The sequence below is a fragment of the Leptidea sinapis genome, chromosome 2, assembly GCF_905404315.1.
Source record: "Leptidea sinapis chromosome 2, ilLepSina1.1, whole genome shotgun sequence".
Classification (NCBI taxonomy): domain Eukaryota; kingdom Metazoa; phylum Arthropoda; class Insecta; order Lepidoptera; family Pieridae; genus Leptidea; species Leptidea sinapis.
Genome location: NC_066266.1, coordinates 25,857,760 through 25,875,435, shown reverse-complemented (window position 1 = coordinate 25,875,435; position 17,676 = coordinate 25,857,760). Strand labels below are relative to the sequence as shown.

At 35.9% G+C, this 17,676-nt stretch overlaps 1 protein-coding gene across 1 annotated transcript in view; it reads right to left on the bottom strand.

Annotated features, from left to right (window-relative positions):
- The window catches only part of LOC126974165 (protein enabled homolog), a 38,665-nt gene extending 21,879 nt beyond the window's left edge, over window positions 1–16,786 (bottom strand). Inside the window, exon 1 of the mRNA XM_050821603.1 lies at window positions 16,741–16,786. Within this exon, the coding sequence (XP_050677560.1) occupies window positions 16,741–16,786 (46 nt within the window). The remainder of the gene's footprint in view (window positions 1–16,740) is intronic.
- Window positions 16,787–17,676: the final 890 nt, after the last annotated feature.

The following is a 17,676-nucleotide window of genomic DNA, read 5'->3' as shown; positions in this document are numbered from 1 at the left end:
TTCCGTTGCATCCGGTTTAAAATCACAACGATTCTAAAGAAGTTTCACTTCAAAAACCGACTTCAAAAATTAAAAAGTATGAAATATATTAATAAAGATTTAATTTAATACACCTCTTATGCAAACTTAATGCCTTACTCATTTGTTTAAAATATATACTTATTATTATCTACTAACCACACAAATACGATTACACACCCACACACAAACATACACACAGTAAATAAGAAACACAAGAGGCAGTTGTTCTGTAATACAACTTGTTGTACAACTATTGTAAAATAATATTGTCAATATGAGTAATCTATAATGGCCTTTAGAATTATTGTTTTATATTATTGTTTATTGATGTTGATTACCAATTAATAAATAAATATTAATAAAATACTATTATTTGTATGTGCTACCTATTGATAGATTTTTAAGTCCTTTCCGAAAATTCCTAAAAGAGCTGTACACAAAATCAAATTACATGAATATTCATAAAAATAATAAATGTCATTAAATGAAAACTACTAGGCCAAACTGTGCGAAACTTTTATTTTACAAAAAGGCAACTACTCCGCATCAAAAAAAAAGAAGAATCACGTAAATCGGTTCATAAATCTCAGTGTAATCTCAATCATCACTTTTTGAAGTCGGTTAAAAAACAACGTAAATACTTAACAAATAATGACATATCACTTTGAACCACTGACCTCTATAAATACCACTGGACTGGCTGTTTCAATTTTTTGACATCAATTTTTTGTGCCTATTTGAAGCACCGCTCTCGAGCGTCCAGAGAATTAATTTTGACATATAATACAAATGGTTGCGAAGGAACGTACAAAACTCTGAAGTATTTTTGCATTTTGAATTAATTTCGTTAGTTTTCAGTGTAATTTATACTTCGAGAATCAATGTAATTAAGTACACATTTTTTTGTAAATAGTTTCCCGGCACTAAAACATGTACCGAAGACTCTCGCTACATGGCCAACAGTGCCAAAATAGCGAATATCAAACAGGCACAAAAGCACTTTGACAGCCGCCAGTCCAGTGGTATATAGTAGAGGTCAGTGCTTCGAACGCATTCCAAACAGGAATGAAATCGTTCACAAAATGGCGGGCCAAATGTTGACAACTTCTGTACTGATTGCTTTCCTGTACCACGAAATACGCAACGACAGATATCATCAACCAACTGACGCCATTACTGTGTACGAGTGATATGGACAGAGATAATAATCACTCGCTATCGCAATAAACTCAGTAACGGTCCGTTTGTTTACATTCTTTATCTCCTCTCGCTGGCCTTAGTATATTAAAAATATGATTGAGCACACTTTTTGGTTTGTACTGTATTCTGATGCATAAATGAAAGAATAATTTAATTCATCAATATTTTATTTCTGGTATTCACCAACATTTAGTTATGCCCATGGTTGTGTGGATAGGAGTGTGGATGGTTTTCAGCATGGTTTGAGGCTGGTTGGTAGATTGCACGATTGTATACTCCTGCATCATTGTCCCATGGTGGATTTAGTTGAGCCAAGGCTGGAAGCACCATCACTGCTGAAAGATAATTAAAGTCATGAACATTTATATTATCAACTGAGTAAGAATGATTATAGGGTATGATCCGATATGCGCTGCTAGCACTGCACATTGCTATCACTGTAGAAAAATTCGTTCCGTTATGGACTGCCAGTATACTGCCGTAGTACCCTAGAGAAATATATGACGTCATAAATCGCCGCCATATTCTACAGTGAGCACTGGCGTTTTCGAGGTTAGGTACTCGCTGTACTTTGATCACGTGATCAGTCAAAACCACTCGAGTGCCTAACGTTTTATAAACAATACCTACAGTTTTATCTCAAATATTTTTAATTTAACAGTACTCTAATAACAGTTTTTTATTAATGAACTAGAAAACTTTAATACACTCATTTGAATGCTGCGTCAAAAAATGCGGCTGACAGTATACGGGATTGCGTTCCGTTTTAAATAGTAACCAATATAACTGGCTATAAAGGAACGGCTTCTCTTGTAAGTAGAACTAAGGATAGCTAGGATATTGAAAACAGCCTTATAAAGATATGTCTGAGAATAATAAAAAGACGATCGCGCCCGCAGAAGTATTCACGTCAATAGTACATTTCGATACAAGTGCAGTACCTATGTCATTTCTTCACGAGTTCCGGTTCGTTCACAATAGGGTCGAGTGGAACAGACACCCGCACGCGCATAGAATATTTTAAACTCTTTTGCGAAAAAATATAATATTATTTTCCTATTATCGTGCGCAAAGTTCGATTTTGCGCATGCATTTGCGTTCGCAAAGTACCACTTTCCCACTCGTTGACAAGAGCGTGCCCAAATTTAGCTGAGCTTGCGGGAATGTAGCTGAGCGTGAGGGAATGTGGTGAGCGTGCGGGAATGTTTGAAAATAATTATAGTGGTTGAACTTTGCGCAATGTATTAGGAAAAATAGTATACGACACTCGTGCGCACGTAGGTCATCGTACGACTAACGACCTACTTTACGCACTTGTATCGTAATGTACTATTTCATTACAATTACATTACAATAAGTAATTATTTCTTCACATTTCAATCATAAAATATGCTAGACATGTTTATTTCATGGAAATAAGTTCCTTTTTTTAGAGGACATGACAGGCAACAGATTCAATGCGTTCAGATATTACAATGACAGTAATTTATTTATATTCAATTTTATTTTATTTTATTTATTTATTAACTTACATTATACTTTTTAATTAATTTATTTTATTGTTATTTACGCTGCAAAATAGTATATTTGTCGCAGGGAAATGATAATAACAGAGATTTGGTCAATTCCCTAATTGATTTGATTAAATCACGGAGAATGTTTAAAGAACAACACTATTTTATCATTTCTCTAAAGAAATCTAGTAATGTGATCAAATGAATGGGTAGGTTCCGTGAAATAACAATGAGTGACATGACTAGAAGAACTTAGGATGTAAAAGCGAGCGAAGCGAGCATTAGACTTGAGCCGTTATTTTATTAGGCATGGCCCGTTGTTTTTGTTTTAATAATATCGACCCCGCGAAGCGGGCTTCTACTTGGTCTTTAGAGAAACTTTTATCTGTTTTGAGGTTAGGTTACATTAATTTGATTTTGAAGAGACTGGTGCGTGACCTTTTCATGGGAGTGGGAGAGTGAGCCAGGGGACACCTCCCTCCCTCCCACTTCCCATCTAACCACCCCTAACCCCCTCCACCTGCGACACGATACTAAATTCTTAGCAAATGATATCTAAGTCTTACCAAATAAACCTTATAAATACCAAAGGAAATACTTTTTGTCATTTCACGGAACCAACTCTGTCATTTGGTCAAATCACAAAATTTGCGTAGAGAAATGATAAAATCGTGTTGTTATTTCAACATTTTCCGAGATTTGACTAAATCACTTTTTTTATAATATCCCTGCGACATATTGATACAAAAAATAGTACTCACGACTTTTTGATTTAAATGCTCCTTCGTGCATTTGGAGGCTATGTGCGGGAGGTTATGTACAACAGAAACGTAGAAAAGACTTGTTATGAGTACGTAAATGTATTAAGAGAACTCTTAAATAATTTATACGTCTAGATAGCTTCTTGCTGCTAGACTACCGATGAAAACAGGCCAGATTTATTTCTTTAGTGTGCGTGACTAGCTACGTCCTACGTCATAATATGTCACTTTGTGTTAATTGTCAAACTCGATTTTTTTCGACGTTTTCACTACTGTCACTAAAATAGATTCTAGACATATAATAGATCTAAGAATGAACTATTAATAATAATAATAAAACTTAATTTCAAAGTAACTACTGACTCAAAATAATGTTGGTTAGACTTAAAAACTAGCTTAGTACTAAAACATAATCTTAACTAAAATTAAGTACTTATTACTATTATTTGAGTCACTATTTCTCCATACCATTAGAGAGCAATAGTGACTCATATATTTGCAGTCTAACCTGCTACCAATCATCTTCAGGATACCATTGGTGCTGCCCCTCATTCTGCGCACCAGTCACCTTTTGCGCATCGTTGCGCAAAAACAATCTACTCGCGCTGTCGCGAACATTCCCGATGCACTACAGAATCGAGGCTACCCCAGTAGGCACCCTGAAGGCATTATCATTAAGGCATTTACTATAAATAAATATATACTTACCAAGCAGTGCTAGGAAAACAGTAAAAGAGTATAAAGAAATCATTGCTGTGAGTTTTCGGTATACTTTGAACGCAAATGTTAAATGTTCAAAAACGTTCATATATTTATACTCATGCCTTAACAAGCGTTACTGTAATAACATTATATTATGTTTTAAATATTAATGGTCAATTAATGTAAATATTAGATTAGAATTTCATGGTTTTCATTTGTTTTAGTTATATACTTTTGCGCGTGCAATTTCGAGGTTATATTGCGTTTCACTGATACATAGTTACGTAGGTACTACACGCCTGTCTGTGGGATAAAGCGTGGTCATACCTCAATATTCACAAAAATTGGTTTGTTAATGAGTCTATTACAACATAACGCAATGAAAATACACCGACGAAAAAAATACAGTGCACAAAGAAGGATTTAAAAAAATTTTTGAACCGAATAGAATATTTATATATAATTTGAATAATCCAATAAAAAATTATAAGTTGCTTCCCAAAAATAAACTTTGGAGTAAAAAATGTCTCAATTTTCAGCGATAAGAAAATTATTTTTATAAAGAACTTTATAGAATTAGTACTTTTCTAAAACTTAAACCGAAAAATTATTCAACTTAATGTGTAAATATTGAATAAACAAAAGAAAATCAGTTAAATAAATGCCCATTTGCAGCTTATCCACATGATTAACGCTTTAAGCAGAGATAACAGACTCTTAGCCCTGATTTCACCATTGAGTAGAACGCGATTAGAACTAAAGCTCACGCCTGTAAACGAGTTTATAGATTCAATTCGCATTCCACCAACACATACTATACACAGTTAAAGCTGAATTTTGAACGTTCAATATATTTGATCGCATTCAAGAGCTGTCACTGTCATTATTAAAGAGGATGTAAATACTACGTAATAAGAGGTGAGACATAGTCAAAATGATTGCGAAACTGAAGTGGCAGGGTAAATAGTTCGGCGGACAGACGGCCGTTGGGGCAGTTAAGTACTCGAATGGCGACCACGTACCGGAAGACGCATTGTTGGTAGGCCCCCCATAAGATGGATCGACGATCTGGTCAAGATCGCCGGAATACGTTGGATGAGGGCAGCGTAGTAACTATCGTCTTGGAAATCTTTGGGGGAGGCCTTTGTCCAACAATGGACGTCTTCCGGCTGATGATGATGACACGTGCAATCATTTGACATAAGTTTGAAATATTAGTAATAACAGTGTGGTGATTAGCGACGAAGTATAATCCGTCTAAGTTTGAAACGTAGTGGATTTCGGCTATCTCCGTTCTTACAAGATTATAGCCGTCATCTTTCAATCTACTGCACGTTTCATACAATCGAGTGAATCGGTTTATTTTTAGAAAGTTTCGCTTGGCTGGTCGTCACCATAATAAATACATTGACATTTAACAATTTTGATTTTGTTCATACTTATCGATGGCAGTTTTGACAGGCATTCGATACATTCTATTGTTGATGACATCTACACTCAGTTTACACTCAGTTTACGTCAAAACACTCAAAATATATTGGTGAAATCGCATTGTCTCTAATCGAGATCAAGACTTGCATTGAAACTCGTTTAAGAAAACTATTTTTTATTAAACTCAGTTTCAAGTGTCATTGGTGAAATCTGTAAGCTCGCTTACATTCGTAAGCTTAGTTCAAAGTATTCTAATCACGTTCAACATCAATTGGCTTAGAGTTCCCCACCTGAAGGATAACTTATGAAAGAGAACTACTAAGGGTCGTCTTTAGTCACTGGACTAGCATAAACCGCAATATCGTTAGTTGAAAGTTTGACAGTTTCTCTTAGGATTGGTGATATATTAACATAATATAATAAAACTAAGATGGTGTTTTTCAAAATGGCCGAAATGTAAGTTAACAGTTAGATATTTTCTATCTAACCAAAAATAAATTCATCCAAAACGTAAAAGTTGGTTGGTTGGCAGTTGGTGCTGGGGCTGCTGCTTCGACAGCCGAAGACAGCAAGCGTCGCAAATATGTTGATGTCAGTGAGTCATACATCTTTGTGCCGTTTGGTGTCGAGACACTTGGCCCGTGGGGCCCTGAGGCGCGGAGAATGTTCAAAATACTATCTTCGCGCCACAATAACACACTGGAAACCCAAGCGCTGGGAGCTATTTCGGTCAACGGATCAGCCTTGCTATCCAACGCAGTAATGCTGCCAGTATTCTTGGTACGCTTCCACGTAATGATAGTTTTAATTTTATGTAGTCATAGTATTGTAAATATAGTTATAAAATTTGTTTTGTTTGAATAAAGTTTAACGTTCAATATAATATAATATCAAAGATATTTGAAAGAGGATGTTGTGACAAGGACTGAAAAAGAAATGCTGAAATGGTTTGGACACGTGGATCGAATTATTCAAGATAGAATGACACATCAAATTTTTTTTTTTTTTTTGAGAGGAGGAAATACAGTTACGTATTTACGCCCCGGAACGGGGCGTAATATGTCGGACTCGAGTTTCCGCGAAAGCGGACGCCCCATACCGACTAAAACCTCCTCTGTGCTGTTAGCAGCCCTGGCTTTCACAGCGAAGTAGGATGTGGGCCGTGGAGGCCGCAAAGACTACGCAACAACAGTCGCGGGGCGTCTCCTAAGGCGACTGTTGTTGCGTAGTCTTTACATCAAATATATAAGGCAAGTGTGTGTGGGCAAGTCAGTCGCGGGAGACCTCGTAGAACATTCGTCGACCATATTGGGGACGTTTTGAGAAAAGGAGGGGTCCGAAGCACCCGCAACCGGCGAGCATGTATGAAAAGAGTACAAAACACGCTTTTCTTGAAAACCAAACTAAAAAGTCGAAAATAATTTTCAATAAGCAATAATTTTATTGTGAAAAGCATGGGATGCTTGATGTCAATTTGCTATATAAATGTTTTATTGCCAGATATTGATAGAGTCATTTTGAATATATTTGAATATATATATTACACCCCATGCTTTTTTACGATAAAATACATTTTGTCGTTACATCATCACACCATTCGTAGTTAATGCTTAATTAAAATTTTTAGTATAGTGTTTTGAAACAGCGTGTTTTTTAGATTTTTTTGGGGTTTACTCCTTAAGAATCGATTTTCATATAAGGCGCCCGGTATGAGAAAAATATGGAGCGTAAAACATACTCATCAAATGGTATAGTCACCTTTCACTTTTCAGTTGGCGTGACAGTCTAGACGCTCGGTCTCTATATTAGTTGTATTGCAGTGATACGGATAGCAAACATCATTTTTCTTTTCTTGTATTTTGAATGTTTATTATACTATTGAAATTAATTTATTATTGTACTTTTATAAAGTTAAGTGAAAATTCTATAAATTATGGAAGAAAGTGGTGTAAACTGTAAATTATAGTGCCGGAAAAAAACGTTCGTTTTTTCGTCGTTTTAAAAACTCGTTGCCAAACCGGATTGTGGTGAAGCTTTGATAGAGTGTTCTAGAAACACCCGCTACGGTTCTTTGCCAAAAAATGTTTGTTTTTTCGACTCTATTTCTTTATACTTAACATGGCATTACAACACATGCCATTCTGCATTCTACGGTAGTCCCAAAAATTAAAAAAAAAAAAATCCTGTTTAAGCACTTACGTCGCTACAATACAAGATACATTACAATATAAGATACATAATAGCTTTAAGGGTTCAGTAGCCACTGTTCAAGTATTATCTATAAATAAAATTAAATGTTTTATTAAAAAATGTCTTTGTCGTAAACCCTACTACTCCACAGCTGAATATCTAAGTGATTGGACTGCCTGGGTCTAGATTATGATTATTTTATAGCAGTAGCAATTACAGTTATTGTATATTTTATTAAAAAGAGCGCAAAATAAGAATGCTGGTAGAGTTTCTTGCGCCGATTCCTCTCTCTCAGAGCGCCTTTTGTTTCCGAAGCGGTGGTAGTGTTAAAAACGACATCAAAAAGAATTCTAAAGGAATCAATTTTGAGAAAATATATGCCTCTAATGCCAATCCAATGTCCGGATTCCCTGCTATCAATTGAGTCCCAATATCAAAACAAATTGCATGAGAATTTTCTGAATCTATTCAAAATTCAAACATTCTCGCAATTCGAGATCGGAAGTTGAGAACTGTCAAACTAAAATAGACTTAAACCTTCGTGTGGATTCTGGCTTTGGCTTATCTCTTGTTTGGAAGAAAACTTTGCAATTGAATATAAGAATATTCTGTTCAAATTCATGTAGCTTAGGGTTTGTTTTCTTTTTAACGCGATTTAAGAAGTTCCATACGTTTTATAAAGTATTCTTGGCTTTTATGTTTATGTGACATTTAAACTCAGTTTTAGTAAACGCAGTTAAAATATTTTGGTGAAATCGATTTGTCATTAATTATAAAGTCTTAAATAATTAAATTATATAAATAAATACATAACTGGCATTTAAACTTACAAGTAAAACTCAGTTTTATTTAACTATTTAATTCATGTCCAAGTTATGTCAGTTGGTGCTGGGGCTGCTGCTTCGACTGCCGAAGACGGCAAGCGTCGCAAATATGTTGGTCTCAGTGAGTCATACACCTTTGTGGCGTTTGGTGTCGAGATACTTGGCCCGTGGGGCCCAGAGGCGCAGAGAATGTTCAAAATACTATCTTCGCGCCTCAATAAGGCTACTGGAAACCCAAGCGCTGGCAACGGCTCGGCCAACGGATCAGCCTAGCTATCCAACGCGGAAAAGCTGCCAGTATTTGTGGTACACTTCCACCTAATGATAGTTTTAATTTTATGTAGTCAAAGTATTGTAAATATAGTTATAAAATTAACGATTTTTATAAAATACATACTATTTACTAAACAAAGTGTCATGGTGAAATCGGGTCTAAGCTTATCTATACAGCGTACTTAGACGTTGCTCAGACTTTACTTAGGTAAAACTTAGACGAGACCACAAAACACAGTTGGACTATTAATTTTAGCTAGCCGATTAGTCAAAGGTAACCACCTAACAAAGGTTCTTATGAATAAGTAAAGCATAATTTTTTTTTTTTTTCAAGTCATACTTATTTAGGCGCGTTATGAAAAAGCGTGTCAAAAAGAGGAGCAATTACATTGACGCTTTTATTTTATTTTTTATTATGATATATAATACATTGCCGATTTTAGCAAAAACCAATACCCACTATTGATGTACTGAAAACGCCAACTAATGATGAGGTGAGTGGCTAAACGTTAGGCTCGATGCACTGACATTTTTAACGACGTCACAGTAGGTACAAATAAAAGGGCACGCTTGGTTTTTCATACAGACGGAGGGATTTGCGTACTATATATCTATATATCGTATCTACTTGGATCTTTGTCTGTGGATGCTCGCGCATCACTGTAACACAAAAGTAACAGGGTGAAGGTGGGTCCTAAAATTTTCTGATATTTGCAACATTCGTAATTTTCTTTTTTAGTTCCTTCGTCCATTATTAGGATAGGCAAAGGGTTCATGTCCATTCAGCCATATTCGTTTTTTAATAATTAACTATCAAAACCATCGTTGCAGGATTTTTTCAATATTGTTCTTTCTACAAACGTAGAACAGCACGAGGAATAAATATTTTAAGGGTTTTTGCTTTGTTAGGCCAAAGAAGTAAAATTTCTTGCGTGCATACATAAGTACACACACTTTTTCTCTCGATTAATGTGCTATTTTGTGAATAACTGTTTCACTTGCATCTTGGTTTCATAAAACCACACAATTGCTTCATCTAATGTTATTGTATAGACTATAGACCGAAGTGTCCACAACAGCTGTGTCTGCCGCATGCTGTGAGAAACCTTGCGATAAATATTTCATCAAATTAAATGCAGAATTTTTTAACACGAGCTCAAATACCTCAGCGTTTTTATAAAATATTAAAACATCTTTTAGTACTAAAGTAAACATCAAGATACAAACCAAATAAGAGTTTTGCATAACTCTTTTCACCATCGTTGAAAGGGCGGCCATTTTGTGTCGGTAACAAGCAAAAGTGTACAAAGCGCGGGAACTATAAAAATACGAGTTTTCTTCTGAATATTTTGCTTACCTTTTGGCCAATTTTAGAAGCGAAAGCGATTTATGCATACTAATCGCCTTTAGATCATATTTGGACCACAATCATTATAATTTTTTATACAAATAATAAATGATAGAAAAAAATTAACAATCCGTCAATAACCAAAGCGGAGAGGAGATGTGAGCTGTGAGACCTACTAGTGGGAGGCTCCTTTACACAGGATGCCGGCTAGATTATGGGTACTACAATGGCGCCTATTTCTGCCGTGAAGCAGTAATGTGTAAGCATTGGGGTGTTTTGGTCTGAAGTGCGCCGTAGCTAGTGAAATTACTGGGCAAATGAGACTTAACCATCTTATGTCTCAAGATGAAGAGCACAGTTATAGTGCCGTTCAGAATTTTTGGGGATTTTCATTTGAATCCTGAGCGTCACTGCATTGTAATGGGCAGGGCGTATCAATTACCATCAGTTGAACGTCCTGCTCGTCTTGTCCCTTATTATCATAAAAAACCAGAAAAAAACTGAACTTTTGTATGCCACCAGTACAGAATTTAACGGAATATTGTTTTATTATAAGTTCACAGTAAAAAAGCAATTTCAAATAAGAAAATTAGGCAACAAATCGAACGAGGTCGTGTGGTTTCGTCATTGTTCCATATGTCATATCCAAATTACGTTCCTCGAAATTTTACATAATTATGGAACTGCGCAAATTCAAATTCAAATAATTTTATTCAAAATAGGATTCAAAATCACTTATTGAACGTCAAAAACCACCATCCATTCAAAATACTGCCTCAGACCTGAGAAGAACGGGGCAAGAAACTCAGCGGGCTTTTTTTATATAAAAATATGGATTACAATGTGATACCGTACAATAAACATTTATAATTAAAGAGCCTGAGGGTGTTCGCTTCATTCCCAGGTCTGTGGTGTCATTAACAAAATCGTTAATGCTATAATAACCTTTCCCACTCAAACATTTTTTAACAATTCAGTTAAATTTCGTAACACGTTTTGTACATTTTCTGGGAAGCATATACATCGCCGAATAAAAGACTTACTACCTCGACTTAACCGAGTAGTAGGCATAGTAGTTTATGTTTGTTCCTCGTGTTAACATTATGAATGTCACAGTTTCTAGCAAATTCCTCAATGTGCTTATGAACATAAAGAACATATAGAATAATATCAATAGCGCAAATAGCCCTTTTGTGCAGCAAAAATATGCTATTAATATCGGCTGCAATGCCCCATACTGCCCCAAAGAGTAAAAAGCTCAATTTCTTTACAAAGGACTCTCTCGAATTATGGGAATACTTTTCGAATAAAACGGTCTAAAATCGAGTACATTGCTATTGGTATAAGGCTACAAACATACAAAAAAAAAAACATACACTCAAATTAAGAACCGGTTTGAAATCGCAAAAAATGAAATACAATTTTTGCAAGCTTACCAAGATAAAATTGTGGGTAGTAACAAATCGTTGTAAATATATCTAAAAGAGTTTGCTTTTAAATGAACAGTGAGAGAAGTGAATTTGAAACAGAATCCTTTTAGATTGATTGAATCGTCGTTCGTCGTTCCACTTTTCGTTTTAAGAACTATTTGTTAGCATTTTATGCAGGGCTTAGAGCTGTCGGACGGGACTGAATACAGTCTTTGAATTAGACCGACAGTAGTGAGCACATTTTTCATTGGTCTTTTAGAAGTGGGCGATGCATAGACCAAGTATAGTAACTAGACTAATTGATGATTGCTTCCGTCTCGCTCTCACTAGAGAAAGAAAAACTTATGCGAGTCTTATGTAAATAAATGAGATTAGATTTGTGTTTCGCCATGCGTGCCGGTATTTTCAAGGTCAGCACACCCGGTGTGCTAAACAAACTTGACAGCGTTGCACAGATATTTTGTTTACTTTTATTGGCGAGCTATTTTTATAGCTATTATTATTGTGAAACGTGTGAAATAAATATATTGCGATGTTGTGTAGTGCAAGGACACTTGTGTTATATATATAATTTTTTCGGGATTTTGGTTACAAGCCTTGCCTTCTGCGCCGATTGGAACGCTACTTGACAATATGACATTGTCAATATGCGTATCACTCCGGCTAGGTATAAAACTGAATGAACCACATCAATGTAGATGTGGCGTTCAGGTAGATGCTCTTGGACGCCACGGGTTATCCTGCCTAAAATCGGCAGGCCGTATCAGTCGTCACGCCAGCATTAATGAAGTCATCCGCACGATATTTGCCGCTCTTAATATACCAGCTGTTTTAGAGCCAAATGGTATTACCCGCCGCGATGGCAAGAATGACGCTGGTGGCTTGGGCATTGGGAAGGGCGCTGATGTGGGACGCTACTTGCGTCGACACTCTGGCTCCTTCTCATGTCCAAGTTACGTCAGTTGGTGCTGGGGCTGCTGCTTCGACTGCCGAAGACAGCAAGCGTCGCAAATATGTTGGTCTCAGTGAGTCATACATCTTTGTGCCGTTTGGTGTCGAGACACTTGGCCCGTGGGGCCCAGAGGCGCGGAGAATGTTCAAAATACTATCTTCCGGCCTCAATAAGGCTACTGGAAACCCAAGCGCTGGCAGCTATTTCGGTCAACGGATCAGCCTTTCTATCCAACGCGGTAATGCTGCCAGTATTCTTGGTACGCTTCCACGTAATGATAGTTTTAATTTTATGTAGTCGTAGTATTGTAAATATTGTTATAAGATTTGTTTTGATTAAATAAATACTAATTGTTACCTTAACAATATATATATATATAGGTACATACATATTGTAACTGTATATATAAGATATTATCTGTCTCATGTTGGCCACGCCAAACCGATGTCTAGTTACTATACTTGGTCTATGGGGCGATGATACAGCGGCAATAGTGAGCACATTTTTCATTGGTCGATTAGAAACGGGCGATGATGCGACAAAGCGCTCATTGGTTCGTATTTCTATGCTTTTGAAACTTCGAACAAAATTATAATTTCATCATTTCGATACATTACAATTAATACGATAAATGCTCGTATATGCAATTAATCGCCAAAATATCATTTACATATTATATTGTAATTGAAATGATTTGTAAATCGATGGAAATGTAAATCTTGATATAAAAGAGTGGCAATGAGTTTCTTGCTACTTCTTCTCATTAGCTCAACCCTTTACGAAGTAGTGGTAGATTCAATAAGAAAAAATTTTTTTGGACATTCATAAGTGTCATTGCCGTGACCTACGTGAATAAACTGATTTTGATTTGATTTGATTTAATTGAAACCATTTATTAAAGGTTTTTATCTATCTACAGAATATAAGAAGAAAATTCAATATTTCATCATTACATTGGAGGCTCCTTTACACAGGATGCCGGCTAGATTATGGGTACCACTACGGCGCCTATTTCTGCCGTGAAGCAGTAATGTGTAAGCATTGTTGTGTGTTTCGGTCTGAAGGGCGCCATAGCTAGTGAAATTACTGGGCATAGGAGACTTAACATCTTATGTCTTAAGGTGTCGAGCGCAATTGTAGTGCTGCTCAGAATTTTTGGGTTTTTGAAGAATCATGAATTACCATTAGCTGAACGTCCTGCTCGTCTCGTCCCTTATTATCATAAAAAAAACACACTTCTATTAATATAGACTGTGCATTTTTTTTTAAAGTCAATTGTGATTCAGTTGCTTAACTGAAAAGTCCTCTACCGCATTTATCATGGGGAGTGTTCCGAAGAGTTGTTTCACCTGATTCCTGCCGCCGAATTCCACCTTCGCACGACACGCAGTTAGGATATCATCCCCACCATCTTGATGTGTGGCGGTCCACCACAGTGCGGTTTTCAAGGAGCTTTCTTCCTCGTACTACAAAGCTATGGAATGAACTTCCTTGGGCGGTGTTTCCGGGTCGATACGACATGGGCACCTTCAAAAAAAGCTTGTACGCTTTTTTTTCCGCTCCTGTGATTCCTCTGGTGTTGCAAGAGAATGTGGGCGGCGGTGATCACTTAGCACTAGGTGACCCGTACGCTTTTGTCCTCCTTCTTTCATAAAACATAAAAGTGGCAGTGGGTAGGGTACTGTAATCACCAACATATCATATACCAAAACCTTCTTCAAAAGACTCTGAATTTTATGGTATAAATATTATTTCGATCAATTTCAGTTTTCTTAATATAGAAGTTACGGGGGACACTAGTTACACAATTTTGTCTTCCTTGGATAATCATATATGGCCACAAATACTTATAAAGTATCGTTTTTACACTTTTCCACAACGCACGACGGCATTTTTAAAATATTTTACTGAGACACAAACTGATCTGTCACAGGCGATGACAATTCTCATAATGGCCGCCTATCGGCCTGTAGTAGTGTAAGTGTGTGCGTGGGGCTATGTATTTACACGTTAATCGGCTTGTTTTGGTGCTACACTGTTATGTAAGGCGACACGGAGTCCCTATTTTTTTACTAGTCCATGTTCTCAACGTATTAGATTTCTAAACAACTACAGTAAAATAGACACACAGAATTAAGAATATGTTACCAACTCACGAGGCATTCATAAAAATACAGTGCACATTTAAAGAACGACAAAAGTAAATTAATTAAAAGCTAAGACGACATGAGACAATGAAAAATGAATCTAATAGTATTTACTTTAGAGAACACTTCACAATACGTTTTAGTTCTTGCTAAAATGAATTTTTAAACGCTGTAATAATCTTTTTGATGCGGAATGTACGGACAATGGGTATTCTTGACACAAAAGAAACTTACACATAGAGTCTAGATTAAAATGGAATTCTTATGTGAAACATATTATAAAATCATTGTCTAAATGTTGCGATTTTTACAATTGAAAGAATGTTATGAAATTGTTTTCTTTTATGAAAGAGTAGGACAAATGAGGGTATGTTTCACCTGATCGTAGTCTTAATATATATAAATTCAGTGTCCTGATGTTTGTTTCTAGTGAACTCTTGAACTAATGAACGGATTTAATTGGGGATTCATGGAGTGCAGTTTAGTCCAACTTCAGAGATAGGATAGTTGTTATTTCGATTTAGAACCCATAATTCTTTTTGTTTCCATCATTTGTTTATATTATTAGAGAATTTATTGACGCACAGTTTAACAGTTATGCTGTGAAACAATTTCATTATAACATCAGGGAGCATATTTTGCAAAATAATTCTTGATATTATGAAATATTATTGACAAATTCATAAAAACAATATTTTATTTATTATGTACAGAACAACGCCTGTCGGGGCAGTTAAAGTCTATAGAATACTTACCCCCTTATTCATAATAGTCTGCTAACTTAAAGCATTGCTAATTCTCACTCTGTCTTATTCTATTGACCTAAGTCAGAATGAGAAAAAATACTCCTTCGCGGCTGTTTTAAGTTAGAGGACCATTATGAATAAGGAGGATAGAATAGAGTGATACTTTAGCAGTTTTGATTTGATAAATTATCCATAATATTACATTAGTTAATATAATTATAATGATGAGTTAAAACACAATACAGTTGTTTAACTCATCTGAAAAAAAAAACTAATCTCCTTGAAATTTATACCTACGTCTGGGCGAAGCGCTAGTGTTTTTACATTTTTTAATGATAATAAGGGACGAGACGAGCAGGACGTTCAGCTGATGGTTATAATAATAATAATAATATTAACACACTTTTTACACAAATTATCTTGCCCCAAGTTAAGCATAATATATAGCCTGTGTTATGGGTTACAAGACAATGATATATTTAATACAATATACTTACTTAAACATACATAAATTCATATAAACATACATAAATACATTTAAACATCCATGACTCGGAAACAAACATCCATATTCATCATATAAATGCTTGCACCTACCGGAATTCGAAGCCGGGACCTCTAGCTTAGTAGGTAGGATCGCTAACCACTCGGCTATACAGGTCATCATACGGTTATTGATACGCCCTGCCCATTACAATGCAGTGCCACTCAGGATTCTTGAAAAACCCCAAATATTCTGAGCGACTCATTAGCTTGAGACATTTGCCAAGTAATTTCACTAGCTACGGCGCCCTTTAGACCTCTCTGAAGGGCGCTCTCTGATCGCTCTCCATCTATTCCTGTTTCTGGCGGACCTGGTCGGACCATCGTGTTGGACTGCGTCCACAAGGCCTCGTCCCATCTATTTTGCCGACCACAATGAGGCTCTCAAGGTTTCCATCGTCCTTCCTTGTGATGTGACCGAAGTATTCTAAAACTCCGTGTAAGTCATGTGTATGTGTGCGTGCCGCGATTCGGGCGATCTAGCAAAGAATATCTAACAATGAATGAATGAATGAAGCCTTTATTGCAGGCAAACTAAATAGGTACATTTTTAACTTATGCTACAACTTAATATACTCATTGACTATAATTATATTTCACCTAATATATGCTATATCTTATGTTAATCATCGCTCGCTTGTCCTCCGTCAAAGGCCACCTCCAGATCTTTCCACATTTTCCTCTCGTAAGTTGTTCTTCTCCATGTTGGTCCAGCGATCTTTTTGAAATCATCTTCCTATCGTATCGTTTGTCTCCCTCTATTTCTTTTTCCATATCTTGGATACCACTCTATAATGTATTTTGTCCATTTATCTTGTTTACTTCTTCATCCCATGTTGGCACACTTTTAATTTGTTTAAATTTTTATTTGTGAGAGACCAAGTTTGGCACCCATAAGTCATGCAAGGACGTATACACGTATTAAAAACTTTTGTCTTAATGGTTTTAATAATTACTGTCTTACTCATAATGACTTAGCGGAGATTTAAAACGTCGCTAATATACGCTTGGGAAAAATTGGAAAAAAAATTGCATATTAGAGCTAAAACGCTAACTATGTCTTCGATAAAGCTGACGTGACTTATAGTAGCTAGGACCCTTCTATAAACCTATTTTAAGCACTCGAACGCAAAAAAACATGGCCGACATCGATCAGCTGTTCGTTAAATAATGTGATTAATAACTTCCCGCTCAAAGTAGTTGGATATCCGTCATAGATTAACAACAGACAGACTTCAAAATTTTGATTTTTGAAGTTTGAAATTATTTTGACATGGACTTTTGACAACTGACAAACCATTGACATTGAAAAGCGGTCTGTTTCCATTAACAGTTCCTCATTAAATTGGTTAACATCATGTTTTTTTGCACGAAATGGCAACATTGCATACTATAGAGACGTATTAGATATGGAAGATTTATAAGGAATTTTATCGAACGTTAGCTAAGCTTAAAACACTTTTTATCTAATATAGCTTTATACCTTTGAAAAGCGTTTCATTATGAATAATGCAGTTAATATTTAACAGTACAAGTACTTAAACACGAAGTTGAAGTACTTGTTCTATTTATGTATTGTGTTAATAATTTTTCT